Source organism: Capricornis sumatraensis, chromosome 3 (genome assembly GCF_032405125.1).
Source record: "Capricornis sumatraensis isolate serow.1 chromosome 3, serow.2, whole genome shotgun sequence".
Classification (NCBI taxonomy): domain Eukaryota; kingdom Metazoa; phylum Chordata; class Mammalia; order Artiodactyla; family Bovidae; genus Capricornis; species Capricornis sumatraensis.
The window spans coordinates 99393108-99416310 of NC_091071.1; the positions used below are offsets into that span (position 1 = coordinate 99393108).

The following is a 23203-nucleotide window of genomic DNA, read 5'->3' on the forward strand; positions in this document are numbered from 1 at the left end:
TTAATTCACAATGTTGTAAATAAATGATGAGGAAAGCTTCACTTCTTCCAGGGACAGTTGCTACCTGTATATATCTGACCCTCAAACACACAGAATTTTAGTTAACATCCAACAGGTGGGAAAGATTTGAGAAGAAAACATTGAGACCTGTTTTGGAAGTCTAAGGTTGGAGCAAAGTCTCAGTAACTTAAAGTAATATGAATAAAATAACTGCTTATATGATTTGCAAGCAGGTTTCTTTAGTCCAACATCTGTATCAAATGCACATTTATATGTGGGATGTCTTGGTGAGTTGTTAAGATGACTAAAGGCACTGCTAGCATTTAATGCCTAGAGGTCAATAGTGATAAATATACTCCATATAAAAAATTATTCTTCTCAAAATGCCAGCCATCCCTAAATTGAAAAACAAAAACAATTCCTCTAGTGGTTATGAGAGCAGGCTTTGTGTTAATAGATGAGTGTTTTTGGTCTTGACTGTGCCCACTTTCTGATTGACTGATATTAGTCATTTAGCTTTCCAAATAGCCTCATATCTGATATGCAAGATGCAAACAGTAGATTTTCCATGAGTATTAAGAGAAATTCACAAAGTGTTTAATTTAGCATGTGGCACATAGTGAACATTCAGTAACTATTATCACTTATAGTATTGTTTTATTATCTTCCATAAAAGAAGTGTTTTCAAAATCTAGCAACTTAACACAGTAGGGAGTCTTACTAAATGGTTGTGAAAAGCATATTAAAACATTGACTATATTTAAGCCAAACTGTAAATATTCAGTCTATTTTTGAGACTGTTTTTGACACATAAACTAAACTCCATCTCTGTTAGTCACTTGGTATTATGTTGATATTCAGTATTTCCCTATGTGATCTTTCTTTTGTTTGGAATGACATTCTCCTTCTTGGCAGTTTGAAAATTTCATATTCATTTATTAAAATGATTAAAAATTACCTTTTATGGAAAATTTCCCTCATATTTGTATCAGTTCTTTCTGAATTGTAGTGAAATTACCCAGTATGTGTGTATGTTAGTTGCTCAGTCATATCCAACTCTTTCACAACCCTATGGACTGTAACCCACCAGGTTCCTCTGTCCATGGAATTCTCCTGGCAAGAATACTGGGGGTTGTCATTCCCTTCTCCAGGGGATCTTCCTGACCCAAGGATAGAACGCCAGTCTCCCGTACTGCAGGCAGATTCTTTACTGTCTGAGATACCAGGGAAGTCCAGTATTCCATGGCTAAGTAATTAATGATATTAATTGTGTAACATAACAAAATGTCTACAGATTATCAGGCTGGGGTACAGGGGCACCTCAGGGTAGACCTGGAGAAGAAAACAGCAACCCATTCCAGTATTCTTGCTTGGGAAATCCCATGGATAGAAGAGCATGGAGGGCTACAGTCCATGGGATCACAAGAGTTGGACACTACTGAGCAACTTTCACTTCACTTCACACTTCAGGGTAAGCCAGTGATATGACTGGAAATGCAAGTAGTGTGTGTCTTTCCATTTTGCTATTCTCAGTATGTTGGCCTTCAGTCTTAAATATCCTCATTATTTCAAAATGGCTGTGGCTATTCGAGATTTCAAATTCTCACAACCTAAAGCAATGCAAGAGAGCTCTTCCTTCAAGTCTATTTGTAGTAATATAAGCACACTTGATGCCTTAGTTTCATTAGCCAACATGGCGCCCATGTCCATATCCCAGCTACAAGAATGACTGGGAATGCAAACATGTGGCCTTCCCTGTCTTGATAGCAGGAATTGGGATCTTCACACATGGGAAAGGTAACTATCAGGTAGGCAACTAAAAATATCTTCTGCATGCCCACTCCTCATCTTAGCCCCTGACCCCAGTTGCCCATATCAAGAATTGTTGTTTCAACATTCTAGTTACAACTGTATTAACACCTACCACACATTATTGTAAATATCTATTTTCGTCTACCCTGTCAGCAATGTGTGGGTAGAACTACTGTTGTCTCCATCGTTATGTTCTCAGGGTCTCTTTTGGTCAATGGATATTAATTAAATCAATAAGGTTAAAGTCTTTTAAAATAGAGAAGAATAAATTTTTTTTGAAAAATACACGTAAAAGTCAAAATATGGATTTGAGAGAAATAGAATTGTAGTCTTTGAAGAGCCCTTAATAGGGTTAAAAAAAAAAAAAAAAGCATAAGGAATAGGAGATATTACATCATCCCCAAAGGAGCCAAAGCCTAACCATCTGCTTCATATCTCACTAAGCCTAGAGATGAGAAAAAAATATGTGAATTTTGGTACCCCCTGGGAGATTGGATGAGAATCATACAGGATTCAGAGAATAGAACTTGCAGGGAAATGTCAATAATTTAGGTGTTTTTTTTTTTTCTTTTGCATTTATGAAGGAGAACTGTCAAAACTGTTTCCTTCCTTAAAAATATAGTATATGAAATAACTCTGCAGATTCATTTCAGTGGGCTTTTGAGAAAGGGAAAATAAAAAGGAAATAGAGCATTTCTATTGAAATTTCAGAAAAGAACTCTGAACTGCAAAGTGTTAGTTTAATGATAATAAAAACTTGACTCAACCATGTTGAATGTACCAGTTTTTTTCAACTGAAAAATATATTCTATGCCTCTTGCTAAATAAAGAACAAGGTTTTTACTCTGGGTACATTTTATTTTTTGTTGGTAAAGAAGCAGTTTCAAATAAGTCTATACTGAAGTGCTTTACAATTTTCCATATCACTGCCTGAAAAAACTGAGGAGGCAACCAATGTTAAATGATCAAAAAAAAAGAAAAAAAAAAACCTTTCTCTTTGAAAATTAAATGTCAAATTTAATTTGAAATGTTTACAGAGATACTTCTTATTGTTCATTATGATCGAAATGATAAATGAGCAAAGCTTCTTCCTGGGGATAATGTACTTCTTAAAATTTTCAATTTTGTCTTGGTTTTATATAAGATGTCCTTGTAAGTATGAATTGCCATTTGCAGCACCAAAAGCACTTGGTGTTTAATAAGGCATAGAATGATTACTAACTTAGTAGCCAATAGATAGCATACAAATATACAATTAAGTACAATTTTCTCATAATAGAAAGATATTACATTTTTGTACTGTCTCATCTAATGAGAATAAAAACATGTGTATATACCCATGCACACCACGCTCCCCAGTTCATATATTTCCCAATCAAGGATATCATTTATGTGAGCATTTATAGTGATTTTTATAAAATCTTGTCATGTACTTCTAGTAATTATTACTAGTCTTAGTCCTGTGCAGATTTATTTTGACTATCATTTGACATTAAGAAAAAAAATGTGTTTTATATAAGTAGTGTTGAAACTAACAGAAAGAACTTTAGGAGAAACAGCCTTTAAAATAATGGTAAAATAGCTGGTGGTTTGTTTGTTTCATACTAATTTAAACAGGTTTACATAAGTAATATCTGGACTGTGAGGTGAACTGGGGTCTGATATTAGTTTCCTATTGCTGTTGTAACCGATTGTCACAAACTTACTGGCTTTACAGCAACACAAGTTTATTATCTTACAGTTCTTGAAGTCAAAGCTCTCAATAGTGTCCACGGGACTGAGTTATTTTGGAAGCTTTAGGTGAGAATACACTTCCTTGCTTTTTCCAGCTTGTAGCGCTGCCCACCTTCCTTGGCTCATAACTGCTTCCTCAGGGCATGGCTTCCTCTTGTCAATATGTTTTTTTTTTTTTTTTTGATCATTTAACAGTATTATTATTTCCAGTATCATTTCTTGCCTGGGGAATCCTATGAACAGAGGAGCCTGGGGGACTAGGTCCATGGAGTAGCAAAGAGTTGGACACGACTGAGGTGCCTTAGCATGCACACACTCACAGGTCACTCCAGCATCAGCTTCTGTGGTCTCATCCTCTCTCCTGATTTGCCTCTTATAAGTACTCTTGTTGTTACATTGAGTTCACCTGGATAATTCAGGATAGTCTCCCCACCTCAAGATCCTTAATCACATCTGTCACATGTCACCTTGCTTTGTCACCTTACAAAGTAAGGTAACACATTAAGAGGTTCTAGAAATTAGGATGTGAACATGTTTGGGGTATCTTTATTCAGCTTACCACTGGGCTGTTATTCAAGAATTTGATTAGTCTCTCTTAAGAGTTTTATCTTCAGGGATAACAGAGCTCCAGGTTGAGCTGAACGAAAAATGATACACTTGTATAAGAAGATGATATTCTTAAATACATGATGTGTGTGTGGAAATGTGTATTTAGCAAAAGAAATTAAATTATCAGTAATGACTCAACAAACAATGAAAGTTATTAGTTAAAAACCATGTTATCATTGTTGAAATATGGATACTCTTCATTACTATCTGACTCTCTGATACAGGCTGGGGTGATTTTTAAGGATGGACTTAGCATCGATAAATGAGATAATGAATTATAATTTTATGGTATATCAATTCTGTTCTGTTCAGTTCAATTACTCAGTCATGTCTGACTCTTTGCGACCCCATGAATCGCAGCACGCCAGGCCTCCATGTCCATCACCAACTCCCAAAGTTCACCCAAACTCATGTTCATCGATGGCATCGGTGATGCCATCCAGCCATCTCATCCTCTGTCGTCCCCTTCTCCTCCTGCCCACAATCCCTCCAGCATCAGAGTCTTTTCCAATGAGTCAACTCTTCGCATGAGGTGGCCAAAGTATTGGAGTTTCAGCTTTGGCATCATTCCTTCTAAAGAACACTCAGGACTGATCTTTAGAACGGATTGGTTGGATCTCCTTGCAGTCCAAGGGACTCTCAGGAGTCTTCTCCAACACCACAGTTCAAAAGCATCAATTCATCGGTGCTCAGCTTTATTCACAGTCCAACTTTCACATCCATACATGACCACTGGAAAAACCAGAGCCTTGACTAGACGGACCTTTGTTGGCAAAGTAATTTCTCTGCTTTGCAATATGCTATCTAGGTTCATAACTTTCCTTCCAAGGAGTAAGCGTCTTTTAATTTCATGGCTGCAATCACCATCTGCAGTGATTTTGGACCCCCTCAAAATAAAGTCTGACACTGATTCCACTGTTTCCCTATCTATTTCCCATGAAGTGATAGGACCAGATGCCACAATCTTCATTTTCTGAATGTTGAGCTTTAAGCCAACTTTTTCACTCTCCTCTTTCACTTTCATCAAGAGGCTTTTTAGTTCCTCTTCACTTTCTGCCATAAGGGTGGTGTCATCTGCATATCTGAGGTTATTGATATTTCTCCTGGCAATCTTGATTCCAGCTTGTGCTTCTTCCAGTCCAGCGTTTCTCATGATGTACTCTGCATAGAAGTTAAATAAACAGGGTGACAATATACAGCCTTGACGTACTCCTTTTCCTGTTTGGAACCAGTCTGTTGTCCATGTCCAATTCTAACTGTTGCTTCATGACCTGCATATAGGTTTCTCAAGAGGCAGGTCATGAGGTCTGGTATTCCCATCTCTTTCAGAATTTTCTACATATAATAAGGTTTATTTTTCAATCGAACACAAATTTTGTGAAGGAGGTGTATTTCCTTGCCAAAATGAAACTACCAGTTTTGACCCTATTGGCTCTAACTTCCCTTCCTCTGTAAGTGTGCATAATCCAAATTATGTTTGTATTCTTTTCAAGCAAGGGCTTAAAATGCTGTTTCCCTTTATCTTACACTTACAATAATTATATTCCTAAAGGAATTATCCTTTAAAAAAACTATTGTTAATGCATTTGGCTAAGTTACAATTGTATAGCCAGCTATTATAAAAGTGTAATTTTCAGTATAGTCTTTAAGAGACTCTGGAGGATAACATTGAATCTCTCTCAAATTTGAGTTTTAGTTTTCATGGATGCTTTAGTTTTACATAGTATAATCTTTGCTATTCAGAGCATTTTATTTTAAGCATGGGAAAGCTTAGCTTTATTTTGGTGATTAACTAAATAAAGCTATTTATCATTCTGATAATAAAACAAAAAACACCAGAATTGTTTTGCTTTTTTCTTTTTTCCCTCTCTTTCCAAAAGTAATGTATTATTTTTTATAGAAAATTTGACTTTTTTTCCATTGAAAACTCCTTGTTATATCAAACGTGAAGTCTAAGATAGAGTCCTCTGCCTTCCAGAAGCTCAGCACCCGTAACTACTGTACTAATGTGAAATACAATAAGATTTTTTGGGAGGTTTGAGTGGAGTGCTATGGAGTCAGTGATGAACGAAGAAAAAGTTTGTTGTGAAAGTTTCAGTTAAAGGAGGTAAAATGTCTTTGGACTCTAGAGCAATTATTGTTGTTGATCAGTCACTCAGTTGTGTCCTACTCTTTGCAACCCCGTAGACTGCAGCGTGCCTGGCTTCCCTGTCCTTTCACTATCTCTTGGAGTTTGCTCAGACTCATGTACATTGAGTCAGTGATGCTCTTTCCCTGCATCAGGGTCTTTTCCAATAAGTCAGCTATTCACATCAAATGGCCAAAGTATTGAAGCTTCAGCTTCAGTATCAGTCCTTCCATGAATATTCAGGGCTGATTTCCTTAAGGATTGACTAGTTCGATCTCTTTGCTGTCCAAGGGACTCTCAAGAGTTTTCTCCAGCATAACAGTTCAAAAGCATCAATTCTTCAGTCCTCAGCTTTCTTTATGGTCCAACTCTCAAATCCATACATGACAACTAGAAAAACCATAGCTTTGACTAGATGGATCCTTGTCAGCAGTACTAGTTTTGTTACATAGAAAAACCATTCCAATCAAATAAATAAGCACATAAAATAAATAGAAAAATACATACAATGATGTATCTAAGGAAAGTGAATAGAACAGTATGGAGAGCTTAAAGTATATGCTGAATGGTGGAAGGATGGTAGGAAAAAACATTGGAGAAGAAGTCCTTTAAATATCTTATGAAAAATAAGTGGAATTCTGATGATATTTTTCATTTACATTTGCATATTTTTCTAGAGTAGATAAATGTAAATGAAAAAGAATCATGGTGTTTCCTGATTCTTGATAGCTAATTTTACATGAGCTTTATCAAAATTTAAAGTTGAACAGGGAATGTACATGTAGGTCTCTATAAGAATTCTTTTCTGATAATGAATTCATTACCTATTACATAAAAAATATATAGCCATAGTTTCTTTTAATAATTATGTTAAAGTTAGCAATGAGATACAGATATAAGATTTAATACTCCAATATTCTTGCCTGGGAAATCCTGTGGACAGAGGAGTGTGGAAGGCTGTAGTCCATGGGGTTGCAAAGAGCTGGACACAATGGAGCACACGCACATGTATAGATATAATAAGTAAATATTTTTCATGTTAATTAAGTTTGAAAACCTAACTCAGAGCATTTTCCTCATATTTAACTTGTTCAAGAGGCTATATCTATTTCTTCCTTAACTTAACTAGGTTTAGTATCAGACTTCTCAGTACTTTGGCTGTTGAGTGGGTATTATCCCTCCTTTACATTTAAGTTATAATTAGCTACCGTAGCTCATCATGTATATGTCCTTCAAATGTTCCCATATGATGCCCTGTCATGCACTCAGTACACAATTTGTTGGTAAGCTAACATTCTGATTAGTATTGAAATAGAAAATCAACTTTTAAGGGAAATTTCATGACAGTATTATAACTTAATTATAAAAAAATACTCAAGAAATTAGTAGAGACTACACAATTGACCCCTATTGACAGATATCACTTTTAGTATTTGACCTATATGGTTTCTAAGTAGCAATTTCTCATTATGTTAAAATGAGAAAATATAAACTAGCTAATATAGGCCAACTCATGTATATAAAATCTTTCAGCTAAGACTATCTACATCCAAACTCCAAAAATATTAGTATACATGTTTATTAAGATAAGTAATTAGATGTATTAATATTAGTGTAACAAGATTATTACACCAAGATTTCCTCATGCCAGGATGAATCCAAACTCAGTAAACTCCATAGGCTATGGCTGTCCTAATCTTTTCATGTCTTTTGATTGCAAGAGTCTATTATTATGAAGAATCACAGTACTAGCTTTGATCTTCTTTCTTATGAATCCAAGCAAAACTGCCTGCACATTCTCATAAGCTCCTTGTTTTAATTATAGTGTATACTATTACATTTCATACAATAGGAAGACATGTAAAATAAGATTAGTTTGGCTATCTCAGAAGTGTAGCATGAAGCATTAAAAAGGATAAATGGAATATGCACATAGACATAACATATTTAGCTTCTGATTCAAAGAAATCAATCCAGTGTATGTATTTTAAAATTATCACCTTAAAATGGTAGAAATTCATTGATTTGAATCCAATAATCAATGCTTTAAAAACTGACCTTGAAATGGAATATGTACTAGAAGAATAAATAGGTGGGTTGTTAACAAGTTATTCTTAACTGCTGTTTCCTAGAGGGATAATATAAAACTGTCCTCAAAATTGCAACAATGCAAACTCCCTTTAAAGGTTGGACCTTGCTAAGCAAGCTGATAACGTAGGCTCGTTAGGTAAACTCCCATAAGTGTATCTTACTTTAAAAAAAATTTGCATCATGATGATTTTGCATATGTGTCTATGTGTCAGCACATCTGGGGCTTCTCTGGTGGCTCAGACAGTAGAATCTGCCTGCGATGCAGAGACCCAGGTTCGATTCCTGGGTCAGGGAGAAGGAAATGGCAACCCACTCCAGTATTCTTGCCTGGAAAATCTACAGTCCATGGGGTTGCAAAGAGTCAGACACGACTGAGGACTTCACTTTCTTCTTTCTTTTCTATCAATACATCTGCATATGTATTGAGGATGAGTGGTTTACGTATTTCCCCTAGGGTCTTTCTTATGGCATTTTCCCAAGGAATTATTTGTATCTATGGCAGGTGAACATTTGGACACTCATACAAAACAAATCAGCTGTCAAATATATACTTTCCGACTTAATTGGATTCTCATTGCTGTTAGAAAGACATACTTTCACAGATTTCTAGTTGACTCCCTTTTCATTTTTCTATGCATTCTGAATCTTTACCACTCTTCCCAATTCTACCTTCTTTAAATTCCAAAAGTGAATCTTGCTTTTCATTTTTTTGAGAAAACACAACCAGGTAGGAATACTTTAACCTTCTTCTCTACCAGCTAATGCTTTATCTATCTCATTTTTCTATCCTTTCTTTCTCAGGGCAGATGCTCCCACTGTTGGTTAGGTTTGCAACAAAGTCCTCTGAGTTCTTAGCAGCTGCTGCACTTTCCTATCATTTTGGAACCTCCAGTCTCTCTCCCTTCAGTGACAGGTATCCCTTGACCTTCAAGTATGCTCCATCTTATTATAATTTATCCTACTTGTGCTTGGTCACTGGTGAACTCCTTTGTTAATCCATTCTTAAAATTTCCCATGATTTTAATGCATCCCTTTCCCCCTTGTCCTTCTCTTGTATCTCTGGCTAAACTTTCTATCTCCTTGCCTGACCTTCTTTTTTTAAAAATATTCATTTATTTATTTACTTCCCTGCCCAGGATCTTAGCTGTGGCATGTGGGCTGCAGTCCATGGCGTCACAAAGAGTTGGACAGGATTGAATGATTCAGCACAGCACAGCAGACTCTTAGTTGCTACATGTGGGATCTAGTTCCCGGTCAGTGATCGAACCTCACCACCCTACATTGGGAACTTGGAGTCTTAGCCCCTGGACCACCTGGGAAGTCCCTGACCTACTCTCACTTTGTTGACTTTCTCTTCCTGTCTCTGTCTTTCTCTCTTCCCCCACCTGTCTTTAATTTCATCTGAATCTATTCTTACGCTTTCCAGTGTTTTCGTACAGCTCCAGTTCTTTTCTGTATCTTCAGTTTTGAACTTTCTCTTGAATTTCAGACTTTGAGTTGTCACTGCCTATTGCATATTTATTCTTGAATGTCTCCCAAGCACCTCATAGTCAGTATAATACAAAAAAAAAAAAGTTGAAAAGTTATACATTTGGGGTCAGAGATTTGAATTTAAGATCTTGACATTTAACAAGATGGTGAAAAGACATTCAGCTTCAGTTTCCTCATCAAATCATCTGAAACTCTATTTCACCAATACATTTATCCACACAACCATCCCCTTTCACCCACATTATTGCAATAATATCCTAGTTGGCCTCGCTGCTTCTACCTTCACTTCACTGTATTCTATTTCAACACAGTAGCCAGAATGATCCTTTAGAAAGAAAGTCACTTAGACTGTGTCTCTCTACACAGAATATTCCAGCGGTTTCCCATCTTATTTTTTTTGTAAAATGCAAAGCCTTCATCTGCCACCCTCAACCCCATATATATTGATTCCCTGACCTCAATTCTTCTGCTTTTTGATTTTTCTCCAGCCACTCAGAGTTTCTTATTGTTCCTTAAATTTGCTGGGTTCTCTCTTGCCACAAAGTTCTTTTATTGAATTGATTTTTCTTGAAGTATAGTTGATTTACAGTGTTGTGTTAGTTTCAGGTATACAGCATAGCGAATCAGCTATGCATAAACTTATATCCACTTTTACATTATTTTCCCATGTAGGTCATTACAAAATACCGAGTAGAGTTCTTTGTGCTATACACTAAGTCTTTATTAGCTATCTACTTTATATATAGTAATGCGGATATGCCAACCCAATCTCCCAATTTATCCCTCTCACCACACTTTTCCCTGATGGTAACCTTAAGTTTATTTTCTACCTCTATAACTCTATTTCTGTTTTGTAAATAAGTTTGTTTATATATACTTTTTTTTTTTTTTTTAGATTCGACATGTAAGCAACATCATATATTTATCTTTCCTGGTCTTACTTACTTTGCTCAGTGTAATCATCTCTAGGTCTCTCCCTGTTGCTAAAAATGATGTTTTTTTCATTCTTTTTTATGCCTGAGTAATATTCCATTTGGGGGTTTCCCAGATGGCTCAATGGTAAATAATCTGCCTGCCAATGCAGGAGATGCAGAAGATATGGGTATAACCCCTGGGTCAGGAAGGTCTCCTGGTGGAGGAAATGGTAACCCACTCCAGAATTCTTGCCGGGAAAGTCCCATCGACAGAGGAATCTAAAGGGTTACAGTCCACAGAGTTACAGAATCAGACTTGACTGAGTGAGCATACACGCAGGCAATATTCCATTGTATACATATTGGAGACAAGAGTGGAGAAAAGGGAACCCCCCGCTACATTGCTGATGGGAATGTAAATTGATGCAGTCACTGTGGAGAACAGTAAGGAGATTTCTTAAAGAAAACTAAAAATAGAGCTACATATGATCCAGCAGTCCACTCCTGGGCATATATTCAGACAAAATGATAATTCAAGAAAATACACGCATTTCTATGTTCACAGCAGTACTGGGACGTAGAAGCAACCTAAATGTCGATTGATGGAGGAATGGATAAAGACGATGTGCCAAATATATACAATGAAATATTGCCGCAGGTTCTTAACACATGGCCTTTTAGTCAAGTGAATGTCACTCTAATCTTCTATAAGCCTTTACATTCTCTGTGACATATTCTGACTACCTGATTCTATATCAATGTTCTATATCAAGATTCTATACCAATCTTCCAAGTCTCTAACACTAATACCCATTCCTGTATTACTTTTTTCCCATAGGGTTTATCTTCTAATACGTTTTACCATTAACTTACTTATTTTTGTTTCTATCCTTTATTGTAACGTAAACTCCATGCTGGCAAGGAATTCTGCTTTGTTTTACTTACTATCATATCCTCAATTCCTAGAACATAGTAGAAGCCCAGTGATATTTGTTGAATAAATAAATGAATGAAGAAATAAAAATGCCAGGGATGGAACTGCTTTTTGAGCTGCAGAGCACTATAAAAATACTGATTACTCCTTACTATTATTATTCCACTGTCCCCATGACCAGGCTCATATGCAAATCTACATTCACATACACAATATCTTTTCTTTGTTTCCCATCTCTATATCCTGTCTTTGTTTTGAGACACTATCTAATCAATTTCTGAGGCTGTTTACTTGGAGGCATATTTGAAACTTTCAACCATTTAGTCAGCAACTCCTAATTCTTACATTACATCATTTAGAACAGAGTTTCCATTTTCGTGCCTACTGCTTTACCCATCATCTTGAATTTTTTTCTAGACAATTGCAATAGTCTCTTAACAGATCACTTTAAGAATACCTTTTCTTAAGTAGTTTTCCATAACTTCAAATTATCTACAGAATGCTTCCTACAGTACTTAAAGTTGTTCATTACTAAATATGACCTATATTTTTGAGACATTATTTTTCAGCACCCATAAATAAATTGTTCTGTATGGCCTTTTTCATTTTTTTATACTTCAAATTCTTATTGATTATTTACTTAGTCTGGCAGTATACAATGGCATTTAGGAAGGCACCATTTTTTCTCCCTTTCCTTATAGCAATTATAGTTTGGGAGGAATGAAGGATGGGACAACCTAGCATCTCAAAAATCACTGAATGCAGAATAGCTATAGTTATAATCAATAGTCATTCTGATTTTTCTGGTTGAGTTTGGTTTATACTTGTTGCCCCAGGGTAGTTATTAATGTCTTCCTTCACTCTAAGATCTCTCCCAATTGGATACTAAATCATATAGTCTCTGTCTCTTTCCCTGCATTAACTACATGTACATGGCTGCCTAAAAGCAAAGTTTAAGTCCCCTTCCTCTAGCATTGGAATAGACTTATGAACATCACACATAGTGTTTGATGGAGAAAAACCTAGATCTTATAACATGAATGTCATTTCAATTATAATATAAAATATTTGTCTCAAATGCAATTTGGTAATTAGTGCATTAGCATTTTTTTATCCTACCTCTTGTCTGGAATGTCCCATGTTTATTCTCCATTTAGCCATACCCTACCTACCTTTAAAGTAATACTTTAGTACATCCCCCAGATTTTCTTTGTCTCCATCTGTCTCTACTTGTGAGCTCTCCTTTTAGCAGTTTTTTCTACATCATTTATTTGGCACCTTTTTGTATATGGTGTGCTTTTTCTTTTTTTTTCTTTTGGTTCTGTTGGTACAAGTAGGCTGGTGAATTTTTCAAGACAAGGACTGAGACTTCTACATCTTTGATTCTATAGCACCAATTCTAAGGCTAAATTCAAAATATACAGAAGCAGCCTGATGTTAGAAAACACAACAGTTATGATAGCAGTGGTAATGAGTGTGGAATTGATAGTGAATTTATTAAAAATGTAATAAGGTAAAAATGTATGAACTTTGACAAAATATTATAGTGTAGAGCAGGAAAAGTTAATTATGGATGTATGTTTTGTGGATATGTATGAACTGTAAGTGAAGTGAAGTCACTCAGTTGTGTCTGACTCTGTGACCCCAGGGACTGTAGCCTATCACATTCCTTTGTCCATGGGATTTTCCGGGCAAGAGTACTGAAGTGGGTTGTGATTTCCTTCTCCAGAGGATCTTCCTGACCCAGGGATCGAACCCAAGTCTGCATTGTAGGCAGACGCTTTACTGTCTGAGCCACCAGAGAAGTCTTCCTATGAACTGTAAAGTATTCTTGTTTTAAGTTACTTTGAGGCTGGAAGAAGAGGCTGAGGGAGAGAAGGGAAAGACATACTATATTTTATCAAACCATTAAGTGGAAAATGTGCCATTGTTTTATATATTGCTAGTGGGAAAAGGTCAATTAAGCTACGTTGCAATGTTTTCATATCACTTAGAATATGTATTTGATATATATCAAAAGACATATTTACTGATGAATTTCTTTTATCTTGACTCATATATATATATATATTCATTCATGTGTATACATATATATAATAAAGAATAAATGATATCAGATGTCTAACACTCCTAACACTCCTTTACACTCAGAGGTCATCAATTGTAAGAACCTTTTTACATCACACATATTTTAAAATTCTTTTAAAAAGGAAATATTTTGTTGAATAGACTTATAGGACATTAATAAGACTTTGCAAAAATCAGCATCTGATGAATTTATTAGGACTTGATGAAAGGCAACAGATCCTAAATATTCTGAAACAATGGAAAGAAAATAATGGAATTTTGAATACAAACAAATGTAAAAACCTGAATTAGAGCAAAGCTTTATGGAATTTTCTATCACTCTCATTGTCCAGATGCAGAAGCTTTAAGTTGGGAAGTTTCAGTGAAAAAAAGAAGAGAAAATAAGATGATATGAGATATCTAATAGATACAGAGGCATGAAGTTCCAGCATCAGGGTGAACGGTTAAGAACTGAATACTAAGAGATGGTATTTATGTACAAGGTTTCACTTTTTGGCTGGTTTTTCCTTTTCTTGGGCCAGAGTAGGAATCTAAAAGATTCTGCTTAAGAACTTATACTTTGGACCAACATCTTCTATTAACCTGCTTGCTGGAAAAAATATATATGTATATACACACACACATATATATATATGACTTAACTAATCATGAGAAAGATTGTAGCCCCCAAAACAAACAGAATTCTTAACTATTTTTAGGATAGGTTGTGTGAGACTACAAAAAAGTTCAGTCTTTCGAAACTGAGTGCTTGAGCTGAGTGGGTAAAATTAAGAAAAATAATTGATCTTGCTTTGTTGCTGAACAGAAAATGTGGATCCCATTCATGAACCTTTTATGCATTGCTTTCTCACATTTCATCTTTATACTGTTCTCGTGTTCATATTCAGATCATTCATATTTTATTTTGAAACACTTTCATTTTCAGATCAGCAGTCCTGTGATCCTGGTGAATTTCTTTGCCACGATCATGTGACTTGTGTCTCCCAGAGCTGGCTGTGTGATGGAGACCCTGACTGCCCTGATGATTCAGACGAATCTTTAGATACCTGTGAGTAGAAAGGTTCTCTTGCCATTCAGATTTACCTTACATGTGAAACTAAATGTCAGTTGTTTTCATGGATGACTGCTATTTCACCTTATTCTTTTTTATTTTCCAAGTAGTCTGCAAACTAAAAAAAAAAAACAACTTTTGTTTGTATTTCCTTTAAAATGACTATGTGAATGAGAGCATTAAATGTGGTTTTGTTGTGTGAATTAACTCATGAAGGGAAGAAAATGCAAGGTTAATTCTTTCAATGTGATTGTGTTACTCCTAGGAAAATTATACTTGAAGAGAAAAAAATCCATTAAAACAGCACTAAAAGGGAATAAAATCCTCTCCACTAATTTATCTCACACATTTTGAGGCAGAGGAACACATACAAAGAATAATGAACTGATCAAGCTTTAGCTCCCATATTATTTCTATTAGTGTCTAGAGCACTACACAAATTATTGAACATGTTTTCTTTTGAACTTGAAAGATAAAAACTACATTTGTCCATTCATGCAGTGAATATCTTTGATTTTATAATATCAAATTCAGAACTCTCAATACAAGAGTCTTAATTCTAATGGTACCACTGCATGTAACTCAGAGTCCATTAAGGGTTTTGCCATGTGAAAAATGCCATTAAATCAAAATTGTAAGTAATAACAGGACCCACAGCTAAATCTTTTACACTTTCTTTTTACTACCCTCTATCATGAGGAGTATGGAGAGTCTCCTAGATTTTCACATTGATAAATCTGGCATTACTAGTATCAGTTTTTAGGACCCAGGCAAACAGGCATATCAGCTTATCAGTATCATTCTCAAAGCAACTACATAGTTCTGTGAAGTCAACATGAAAAAAGAAAATCCTTCATTGTTATTGCTTGATATTACAGAGATAACAATTATGGTTACCATTTTCCGCTATTATCTACTTGTTTACAAGTTCTTTAGATGGAAACAGTATGTTTTGATGAAGGCAGAAACAATGCTTACTCACCGTTTCCATGTTTCCTGGTGCTTTTAAAGTTTCTCAACATACGAGTTCTTGAATATCTACATTAATTACCTTTTTTCAAGTTGAATAGATCAGGTTTTTTTTTTTTTTGGTAGGAAGGAGTTGCAGTTGTTTACTGTATTTCTAATTTTATATCAATTTCATCAGTTTAATTCTGAAAACATTTTCTTGACTCCTATAGCATAGATAATGCTCTAGGCATGATAAAAGGAAAAAGTATCATAATAAGAAAATAATGGATAAATAAAATGTGGTAACTCCACAGTAAGGAATATTATTTAACAATAAAAAATTGAAATACTTATACATGCTACATGGATAAATCTTGAAAACATCATGTGAGGGAAAACAAGCCAGTCACAAAAGATCACATATGCTATGATTCCATTCATGTAAAATATCCCAATAGGCAAATCTATAGAGAGAGAAAGTAGCTAAGTTGCCAGTGGCCAGTGAGTTGGAGAGGATAGAGGCGTGTCTTCTAATGAGTTGGAATCTCTTTGGAGGTGATGAAAATGTTCTAAAATTAAATTGCAGTGATAGTTGCACAACTCTTGTTAATATATTTAAATATATTGAAGTATGTGTATTAAATGGGTGAATTGTATGGTATGTGAATTACACCTTCACAAAGTTTTTTAAAATGGAAAATGAGAGGAATCTTAAAATCATGCATATGAATGTGGATGGTATAATTATGTGAAAGACAATAATAACAAAATACTCTGCCCATGAAAGATATAAATAGTTGGACTATATTTCTTCTATATAAGAAGTGGGACTTAACTCTGTTTCAGTCTTAGGCTTCCCTTATTGAAGTGCCATAGAGGAGTTCTCTCCTCATTAGATGCAAGGAAAAATTGTCGTGGCATAATCAGACTAAAAAATTAAATTATTGAGTTTTGGAGGCTTGCATTTTACCCTGATCATATCGTTAAATTTCTGATGAGAAACATGACAGAGACATGAGATAGCTTTGTGGAATCCATTTATAGGAAGGCAGGTTGAAGGAGAAATGCCCTGAAACTTATACCTGTCACAGTGTAAAAACAATTGAGATGAAAAGACTGCATAGCCTCTCCCTCTATGCTGCTGAAAAAAAGAGAATAATGATGTTCCCCTTTGTATTCAAGAAAGAGCTCAGTAGGAGAATCAGGCTGGAGAGGATTTGTGGTACCGAGAAGGTGCAAGACCTTTGTGGTCAAAGCTCAAACCCAGAGAAGAAAGAGACTTCAAAGTGAATGCCAAAGTGGGTGGATGACAAATATTCCACTCCCCGCCCCCCCATGCCAGCTCTTGGCCTCTAGGAACATGATTGATAGCCAACAGGGCCACACTGGTGGACTAGACTTACGTTTGTCAGCGGGGATCTGTCCTGATTGAGTACCTGCTCTGAATGGCCAGTTTCGCCACCACAACGTTTGGAAATACTTTGAATATTCATCTTGCCCAGAAGGTAAACACCACTTGCGTTTGGGGGAAAAAGGTAGGTCCTTCAATTCACAGAGATGAGGGGCTTTGGCCAGACTAAAGCCTCAAATCAGAAATTACATGTGGTTTCATTGAAAATAGAGATAGATTTTCTTCTTCCTTAGTTTTTAAAATGAAATTCATACCTGCTCAAGATATTTTTGAAATTTTAGGTATAATGTTGTTTTCCTCAATTAAATTTTGTGTTTGACTTTAAATGTTTTCTCATTTTGGCATTCTTACTGTACTCTCAGATATCAAAATTGCTGAGTATTCTCAAGAGCAACACTACATAACAAAGAGAGGAAAATACTTTTTAAAAAACCTGGGTGTTTCATCTGAGTAACATATTTGGATCTACATTTAATTAGCCTGTCTCAGATAAGTGGTTTCAGTCAGTACCAAATGAAATCTGGACAAACACTGAGAAAGGGCTTTATGAAAAATATCAGACTTTTTCAGATTTAAATTTCTCAATCCAGATGTTCACAATTACCATTTTCCCTAATCATAGTGCTTTGTAATGTGTTGTTTTATAACATTTGTATGTAGTCATCACTGATTTACATAAAATAATTGCATAATTTTATAATTATATGACTGTATATACATTCATTGTGAAAGATAAATACTAGAAATCAAACCTTGAAAATTGATTCTTAAGAAGGGTAATTTTGTGCTCAGTGTATGAGCAAAAGTATCTTATCTTTGATTTGAAGACAAAGTATGTTGTATCTACAAAATACTAGGTGAAAATCGCTGATGCAATGCCTTATATTTTCTAAATCCATTTACGCTTTAAAATGATAAGAAGACCAATATAGCATAGAATTTATTATGACATTGTGAAAGCTCTGCAATGACAAAATTCTAACAGAGAAAAAACTGGATGCTACAGAGGAAGAGGAAAAGCTTGTCTTGTGAGAAGTTGATGACCAAAACACTTTAGAAGGTATACGTGCATACAGAAAAACCAAATGAAAATCAAATCAAATTGAGATATTTGGGGATCTGCAAGGTTAACAGGCACATATTTTCTTCCTCTTCTGTGTTTGTGTAGGTCCAGGTTGTAAGGGTATTTTCTACTATTCATGAGGCAGAAGTAAGCTTTCACTAACTGCCATATAAGGTCAAAGAAATCCCTCTTGAATGGGATTGATTTACCAATAAGCTGATTGCATGTTGGGGTGAGTTTTTTAAATATGAAATTAGAGAAATTTAATAATTTATGTCCTTACCATTGACTATGAGAAATAGTTCTTTAGCCTTATATTAGAAGTGAAAGCCTTTTTTCTCTACATTATTTGAAATAATTTGCCAAGTATCTAAATGGCTAACCATCTTTCAGGCCCTATGAAGCTGTGAGAATTGAAAATTATGAAAATCATCATTTTTCTCTTTAGGGCTTTCAACCCGGTTGTTAGTCTAGCATTTTGTATGATGAGAATTAAAGTGAATAGTGGAAATGTTATTTGAGAAATGAAAGCTTGGTACCACCTGTGGCAGGGAAGTCTTCCTGAAAAGTGCTTTTATTCTGAGGCATTCAATATGTAATTCCCTGTGGGATTTTCTGTTGAATGCTTAATGATACTTACTTTTCAACAATCAGTGTCAGCAGATGTATGTTCTTTTCTGGCAATCTGATGTTTATATACTTAAAACTAGATTCTTCCTTTTAAGTCAGGAGGGTATTTATTCTGATCTTCGTCCTTCTTCCTTATCATCCTCCACTAACTTCCTTCAGAAAATCATTTAGAGTTGTTCTACTATAAAACATGATGTGGATTTAGTGACTCATTGACCAACCAGGTAGTGTAAAAATGGCATTATGGGAGGCTGAGATTTGAAAACTGGATAGTTGTGATAATTTTCATATTGACTCTACACTGTCCTGTCCTTCTGCAGGGACCAGTAGACTTTTTCTGTAAAGGATCATATAGAAAATACTTTAGGCTTTACTGAGTTTATGTGATCTCAGTTGTATATTCTTCTTTGCCTTCATTTGTTTATAAAATAATTAAAATGGAAAAACAAACATTCAAATAAACATTCTCAGTTTATACTCCATACAAAAATAGACCACAGGTTGCATTTATCTTACAGGTTGTCTTTTGCCAAATTCTACTGCAGTGCCATAGCTAAACCATATCCACTATACTCTTGTGAAGGTAGGTATCTGTCTAGATGCTGCAACCACAGGAGCAGTGTAACTGCACACAGTGGAAGAACATGGCATAGAGCTCTGTGAGTACCCACTACATATGGTGCCAAACTTAGGCAAGATGGTATTCTCTGCAAGAGCTGGGTTTTCTTCTATTTTTGCATATCTCCTTATGTGTTAGGATTGCACTTAAGCACAGGGAACAGAAGAAAGAGTTCAGACAAAAGAGAGTTTACTTTTAGAAACTCAAAGAAAGAAAAAAAGTGCCAAAGTGGACAATCCAGGATTGATAAGGCTGCTCCAGAATGCCACCAGGCTTCCTCTGCCATTCTTAGCATGGAGCTGTCAGTCTTTTAGCCACAGTAGGGCTTTTCCACCTTCCCTAGTAGATGAATCCATTTCCGCCAGAGAGATGGGAAAGAAAAAAGGGAAACAGCAAGTGCCAGCTGAGTCTATCTGTTTGTCAGGAGGATGATAACTTTTACAGAAAGCAAAGTCAGTAGGTTTCTGCTTAAATCTTGTTTGCCAGAACTGATCACCTAAGGCATGAGGCACTGTGTATTTCCTCAGGGTTTCCCAAAATAAAATATATGGTCCTGCTAGTAAAGAATAACAGATATTGGCGAGGCAGAGGACCCAAGTAACCTGAGCCACAGTGCTCTCTTCACTCTTTTTCTCTCTTCATCTGTGGCAGGGGTGGGGGCAATCACAAGGCATGGTCTGAATCCCAGCTGCTTGACACCAAAGCCAGTTCCGCCAAATGAACATCTTTGCTCTTGTGCAACAAAGTACTCATTCCAAGTCTCTATTACCTTATCTGTACAATGGACATGATAGTACCTGTCCCATAGTAAAGTGCTTAAAATACTGTCTTTTCCATAAGATCCTCTCTCCACCCAACACCCCTCCCCTATATTCTATCTGTCCAGAGCTCTGACCAAGCACATTACCCTGAGGGTCTTTTGATAGAGCACCCTAATTGCTGCCTCTCCCATTCTTACTGAAAATCAGTTTTATTCTGTAAGGTTGTGGCTAGGGGTAGGAATAATTTGCCATATACACTAATTCAAGTAAAGTTGCTAACAGTTTTTAGTACTTAGGCATATCACACTCAAAGTTAAGACAAATAGATATAGAGATTATTGGGGGACAGGTGACTTTTGCTAGGAACTCTCCCAACACATCATGTTGCAGAATTGATTAAAGTTAAGATATATGGTTAAAAAAACAGTTGAGTTCATAATTGTTTATTGTTTAATTGACATGGCAGTCCTGAAATGTGGATGTTTTCTCATCTTAAGAGATGAGGAAATTGTTTGCAGTCTTTCTCTGCCTTCTGATTTGACTGTTTGGTGAAAGCAGAGTTTGCATTTCTTTTAACTCACCCTTGTTTTTATATACACTCAGATAAGGAAGAATTCAACTCCTAAAAGTAACCCTTAGGCCACCTAATTTAAAAATACAATGTCATTTGGAAAACAGACACCATCCCAGCAGAGTTATCTCACTCTGACTTTGGAGATGATCAGTTCTGATTGAAAAATGCGGTAAACACACCATGTCTCCTGGGTAATAGGAATAGAAGCATTTGTGAAAAATGAAAACGGCCCTATGTTATGAGGGTTAGATGTGTCTCTGCATGAACTGACCATTGCTTTGATTATGTTTCCATTGTTGTGGAGTTTGAGCTTTATTTGGATGGGAGGATATTAATGAATGTCTTATATTCATAGGCTGACCTTTCCCCTAGGATGAAAGGTAGAAATCCTTTTACAGTTTCCTTCTACCTTTCTTTAACAGAGGTCAGGGAAATAAAATAAAATTCAGGTGGGAGGTTATTAGCAAACAGATACTACCCTTTAAAAATAAATAGCAGGATAGGGCACTGAAATGAGACTCTAGGAACAATAAAATGAATGGTAGTATGGTCCTTGTTTCTGAGTAATAGTGATTTAGAGGTCATTTTGGAATGAGCTAATATATGAGAGCTACAAAGCTAAGCTTTTCGTTAGGTGGAGAAGCTGAAATGATCTTGCAGATTAAAGGTAGCACATATGAGGCCCAAGAGAGCAGTTTATGTCTCTTTCAATTCTTTTTGTTTTGCTCTTCATTTTATTCTGAGGCTTCCCTCTTTTACAATGAAGAGGCCAGAAACATTGACCCTCCTTTGATAATAAAGAGACCTCCACTTAAGAGTTGCTGTGAAGGGGAGACCAGAAGGTGAGGAACCGTATAATTGTGAATTGAAAGGGCCTGTCTCAGGTTGGTTCATTTCCCCAGCGCAGTGGGGATGGGATGGAGGGGTGACATTTCTCTTCATACTGCATTGCGATGTGCTAACAGATCTCTGAAAGTCTACCTCTGCCATTTTAAGCAAGTTTGATTGGAGGCAGAGGTGATAAACTGAGTGCACTACAATTCACAGAGGTGGAGCAAAAACAGCATTACAAAAAGCCGCACTCTTCTTCAAGAAGTCACTGCTTTCTGGCTTTGATTCAAGTTCACAGGTCATAGGATAAAAAGGGACTCATGTCCCTCAGCCTGGGCTGAAAACTATAAGGAATGAGAACTTTGAAATGATGTAAAATAAAGGGGATAAAGTAAAATTATTGAATTCTAGCGACATCTCTGATAAAATCTCCATGGCTTAAGGGATGAGGTACAGTAAACAAATGGTCTTGCAAGGCTCTCTAGGGACCAGGCTTAAGGCCGAGCAAAGAGCCTTCTCAGAAATGATACAATCCATCATTTATCCACAACTAATCTAGCAGTTGGGGTTGGGGATGAAGGCTTCTTACCTTTCATGGGTGAGTAAATTTCTTCCCAGAGGATGTTTTATTCTTTATAGTCAGTGTATAAAATTTTCATTTGACTTTCACTCAGAAGCACTTTTGAAATGACATATTTTGCTAAATGAAGCACTGAAGGATGTTTTGTTCTAAGAACTTATTTAATGGCAGTGGCTTTTTTCTCTCTCCCTTCCCCCATATTTTCCATTATCCTTCCCTGAAAGCTTGATATAAAACCCTACTATAATATGCCTAGGGAATTCTTAGGGCAAAAGTATAATCCTTCTACTAATTGCTGTATTGGCCTTTTTCAGGATCAGGCAGAATAACTGATTTTGTGTTGACTGTTTTAAATTAAAATCTCTGTAACATTAGCTTTTTTGATTTGGGGGGTAGGAGAAATTGCTCACAAAGAGTAAAGTTCATGAGAAGATGAGTTAAAAACAGGGCTTAGTGGCAGTATACAAATTCAGTAAAGGTAGCTTATAGCAATCTACTCATCTTGAATGACTTATTTGTTTTTTCTTTCCTTTTTTTATAACTTTTCTGAAAAATCATAGAGGGAAGGGTGTGATTAAATTTTACATTGCTCGATCAAGGATCAGATAGGAAAGGGGAGAATCTCTCAGCTTGCACAGATCTTTCTGGGTACTAAACAGCAAGATAGAAAACAAACAAGTAAATGCTTCTCAACAACTTTGATGGAGTTAACAAAAGATAAGTAATTATTAATTAAAAAAATTCTTGTCTTGGACTGTAGCTTATAAGACTAATAATTTATATCTTACAAAATTAGGAATTATAGAAAGGACTCTTACTTGTATAGCACTTTGATAATTTAAGGGCATGTACATTAGAATCATTAATCTTTTGTCCTTGTAGCTATTTTTTGAGAAACAATCCAGGTATTGGGGTCATTAAAAATAATAAC

At 35.7% G+C, this 23203-nt stretch overlaps 1 protein-coding gene across 1 annotated transcript in view; it reads left to right on the forward strand.

Annotated features, from left to right (window-relative positions):
- Positions 1–23203, forward strand: part of LRP1B (LDL receptor related protein 1B) — a 1972098-nt gene that overhangs the window by 144418 nt on the left and 1804477 nt on the right. Inside the window, exon 2 of the mRNA XM_068968462.1 lies at positions 14727–14849. Coding sequence (XP_068824563.1) covers positions 14727–14849 — 123 coding nt within the window. The remainder of the gene's footprint in view (positions 1–14726; positions 14850–23203) is intronic.